This window comes from Haliotis rufescens, unplaced genomic scaffold (genome assembly GCF_023055435.1).
Source record: "Haliotis rufescens isolate VD_foot unplaced genomic scaffold, xgHalRufe1.0.p SCAF_53, whole genome shotgun sequence".
Classification (NCBI taxonomy): Eukaryota; Metazoa; Mollusca; class Gastropoda; order Lepetellida; family Haliotidae; genus Haliotis; species Haliotis rufescens.
The window spans coordinates 577,544-582,112 of record NW_025964257.1 but is presented as its reverse complement, the minus strand read 5'-3'; the positions used below and the strand labels follow the sequence as shown (position 1 = coordinate 582,112).

General features: G+C 42.1%; 1 protein-coding gene across 1 annotated transcript in view; it reads right to left on the bottom strand.

The window, feature by feature from the left end:
* Positions 1-224: 224 nt before the first annotated feature.
* Positions 225-4,569, bottom strand: part of LOC124119535 — a 19,008-nt gene continuing 14,663 nt past the window's right edge. Inside the window, exons 4-6 of the mRNA XM_046482088.2 lie at positions 3,448-3,498; positions 2,943-2,990; positions 225-1,574 (exon numbers count right to left, since the gene is read on the bottom strand). Coding sequence (XP_046338044.2) covers positions 1,513-1,574; positions 2,943-2,990; positions 3,448-3,498 — 161 coding nt within the window. The 3' untranslated portion in view covers positions 225-1,512. The remainder of the gene's footprint in view (positions 1,575-2,942; positions 2,991-3,447; positions 3,499-4,569) is intronic.

Below are 4,569 nucleotides of genomic sequence, written 5' to 3'. Positions count from 1 at the left end.
CTCTGCATAGTGTCTTTTGCTGTAGGCGGCGCTGAACAACAAACAAACAAACAAGTACATATTTATATATATATTTTTTATAATATCATATCATATATACACAAACACACACACACACACTCATACACGCACAAACACACTCACACATACACACATTATACATCGATAATAACCTTTCTTGTAACTGGACACACAAACAGTACATCGATAACATCCTTCTGGAAACTCGACTCACATACAGTACATCGACAACATCCTTTTGCTAAACTCGACACACGTACAGTACTTTGAAAACATCCTTTGTTGTAACTCAACACACATAGTACTTCGAAAACATCCTTTGTTTTTACTCGGCACTCATACAGTACATCGACAACATCCTTTCTCGAAACTTGACACATGTACAGCACTTCGATAACATCCTTTCTGAAAACTTAACACACATACAGTACTTTGATAACATAGTTTGTAGAAACTCAACACACGTACAGAACTTCGATAACATCCTTTCTCAAAACTTGAAACAGGAACAGTACTTCGATAACATCCTTTCTCGAAACTTGACACACACACAGTACATCGACAATATACTTTCTCGAAACTGGACACACGTGCAGTACTTCGATCACATTCTTTGTTGCAACTTTGCACACACACGGTACATCGATAACATTCTTTGTGGTCGCTCGACACGCAAACTGTACATCGATAACAAACTTAGTTGCAACCCGACACATATACAGCACATCAATAACATCCTTTGTGGTAGCTGAACATACACAGTAGTACATCGGCAATACTCTTTGTTGTAACTCCACACAGGTTCAATACATCAGTAACATCCTCTGTTGTGTGATCGCCTTTCCTTGTACTTTCAATTATCATTTTCAACTCAACATAAACATAGCACATCGATTTAAACTGTATGGCCGCCGCATATGTGTGCATATATGTACCTTAGAAACCTCGACGAATAACCGATCTGTAAAGTTGTCGTCAAATCATATAAATTCCAACTCTGCTGTCTTGGAGGTCCTGGTGGCTGCACATCAGGTAACCAACTCCATTGGAGAAGTTCCTGGAGAGAGTTAATGACTTCTGACTTTGTTGTCGCTATTCACAAACAACGTGTGGATTTCCCAAGCCAGTGCTCTGGACCAGTCGTCGTCAAATCATATCACGTTCAAGGTCTCTGAGCTTCGGGTGCCTTCATGCTGTCACATCCGGGTTCATTTGTCAAAGGTCATGACGAGTTCGCTGACGCCTGACACTGTTGTCACTTCACGACACTTATCCATCATCACGCGCACCTATTCAAAACATGATCTGTTGTAATATGCACACATACAATGTGAACTGTCACGTCCAAGCAGTTGTCACGTGTCAACACACACGTGTCATTGGTGCAGTTCTTGCTATACTGGGGACAATGTCTGACGTCTATGCAGTTCATGATACAGTTGAATGTGCAGGTGCTGTGCAGTAGATGCTTGTGGTGAGCTTGGCCCGGCGTTATATGGGATCGAGACGCGGGGGAGCGACTCCACCAGCTGGCGCCGTCGGGGGGCACATAGCTGACAACAGAGAGAAGTGATCAGTCATTTTAATGTAGCAGGTTCAGTTAATGGACCCAACATAGTGAGGAATTATCATTGAGAGCCCTACAACATTGGTGAACTACCATTGAGCGCCCTACAACATTGGGGAACTATCATTGAGAGCCCTACAACATTGATGAACTATCATTGAGCGCCCTACAACATTGGTGAACTACCACTGAGAGCCCTACAACAGTGGTGAACTACCAGTGAGAGCCCTACAACAGTGGTGAACTATCATTGAGAGCCCTACAACAGTGGTGAACTATCATTGAGCGCCCTACAACATTGATGAACTACCATTGAGAGCCCTACAACAGTTGGGAACTATCATTGAGATGCATACAACATTGATGATCTATCCCTCAGAGCCCTACAACATTGATGAACTATCACTGAGAGCCCTACGACAGTTAGGATCTACCATTGTGAGGCCTACAACATTGATGAACTACCATTGAGAGCCCTACAACATTGATGAACTACCATTTAGAGCCCTACAACAGTGGTGATCTATCATGGAGAGTCCTACAGCATTGGTGAACTACCATTGAGAGCCCTACAACAGTGATGAACTATCATGGAGAGCCCTACAACATTGGTGAACTACCATTTGAGCCCTACACCAGTGAGGAACTATCATGGAGAGCCCTACAGCATTGGTGAACTACAATTGAGAGCCCTACAACATTGATGAACTACAATTGAGAGCCCTACAACAGTGAGGAACTATCATGGAGAGCCCTACAGCATTTGTGAACTACCATTGAGAGCCCTACAACATTGGTGAACTACCATTAAGAGCCCTACAATATTGATGAACTATCATGGAGAGCCCTACAGCATTGGCGAACTACCATTAAGAGCCCTACAACATTGATGAACTACCATTGAGAGCCCTACGACAGTGAGGAACTATCATTGAGAGCCCTACAACATTGGTGAACTACAATTGAGAGCCCTACAACAGTGAGGAACTATCATGGAGAGCCCTACATCATTGGTGAACTACCATTGAGAGCCCTACAACAGTGAGGAACTATCATGGAGAGCCCTACAACATTGGTGAACTACCATTGAGAGCCCTACAACAGTGAGGAAATATCATGGAGAGCCCTACAGCATTGGTGAACTACCATTGAGAGCCCTACAACATTGGTGAACTACCATTAAGAGCCCTACAACATTGATGAACTATCATGGAGAGCCCTACAGCATTGGTGAACTACCATTGAGAGCCCTACAACATTGATGAACTACCATTGAGAGCCCTACAACAGTGAGGAACTATCATTGAGAGCCCTACAACATTGATGAACATTGAGAACCAGACATCATGTTTACCTTTATCTTTTTCACCTTGAATGCCTTTCAGCTCCAAGTCGTCTTTTCCTGCAAGATATCAGTAATGTCTTAGTATTGTTAGCTCAGATTTCACACTGAATGCCCGAAATATTGTTTAACCGTTGTTTCAAGAAACACATCTTAGCGGCAATGGAAGTGACCTTTTGTGTGGAGACTGGACCATGCACAATCTGGACACGTTCTAATCCAAGATGTTGCGTATTCGCTGTGTAATCTCCATCGTTTGAATGTAAACTCCGTGTGGGGAGCGCAGCTGTTTGTACAGCTTCAGCCGCAATTTTAACTTTGTGAACAACTTGGAGGTCTCAGTTTATTGGATAACTTTAGACGAGATCCGAACTGAGTGAACAGGCTTAACTCTGAGATTAGCTTCTGGCGAGATCTGAACTGAGTGAAAAGACTAAACTCTGAGATTAGTTTCCGGCCAGATCTAAACTGGGTGAAAGGATCAGATGAAATCTTACCGTGTGATATAACGACTTACCTGATCTTTCCACGATGTCATCGCGGCTGATTCGGTAATTATATGCAGCCCCTGGAGAAACAGAGCATTCGCAAGATGTGTACGCTGTGGTTTTACAAAGCTACATGTGTATTTTCTCACAATTAATCAGGGTGTTTGATTCAATCTACCTGGTTATTGTCTGAAACAAAACCTCGTAACTTGGAGACAAGGAAGGTAGATCTGACAGGATATATTTTTCACCAAATAATTTGTGTCGGCAGATGAAAAAAATTATAGATCAATAGCATCACATTAAAATGTTATTTATGTATACTGTCTCGTTGTGTCAAAGTTCAACCATCATCACTTCTCGTGATACAACGGCGCAAGGCGCCATATTTTGTCGTACAGATGGGCATCCCTTTGGTGTGCCAGAAACCATTAATCTAGTGTTCGAATCCCGATTCGCCCTGATGCTGTTTCTGGGTTTCTCAGCATCATGTCAATACTGATGGGTTTCACCAAAGCGGTGAACGTCTGATATCACTTCCGGCTTTCCACTCATACACTCAGTCACTCACTAACTCAAAAAATGGCGGCACTGAGTCATAGTCATTTGGCCAGGGTTGAAAAACAAGATTTTCGTTCCCACATTTTCCTGTATACCTTAAACCTTTTTCTATTGCATAAAGGAGGTATCTGTACACAATTTTCATTGGGTAGTAAGTTTGCAATTGTGTGCGGGAATTTTCAGGGGGTCGAAATTGCATAAATTGAAGGAAAAAATGCATAATTTGACAATATTGGCTGTAACATTTTTATTAAGTCATTAAACTATCCAAATTATGTCATTGATTACATGTAATGTGTTCGGTTATCTGAATTTGGCAAACAATTTGTTTCATATAACTGTTATTTTAATTCTCAGTGGAAACATTTGTAAAAATCATGTTTTTTTACTTCGATACCCACGCTTTGCATGACCGTACTCTGCACGTTGAAATCCACTTGTTAACAAACCGGATGTCTAGTTCGTTTCGCGATTTTGATTGGACTATCCATAGACTCGTTGGTCCAGCCAAAATGTAACTTCGGAATTCCAGCCTATTTCGGCGAGTGCGGAAACTGGACTATATAGTCAGTTAAATCCCTTGCCTTGGG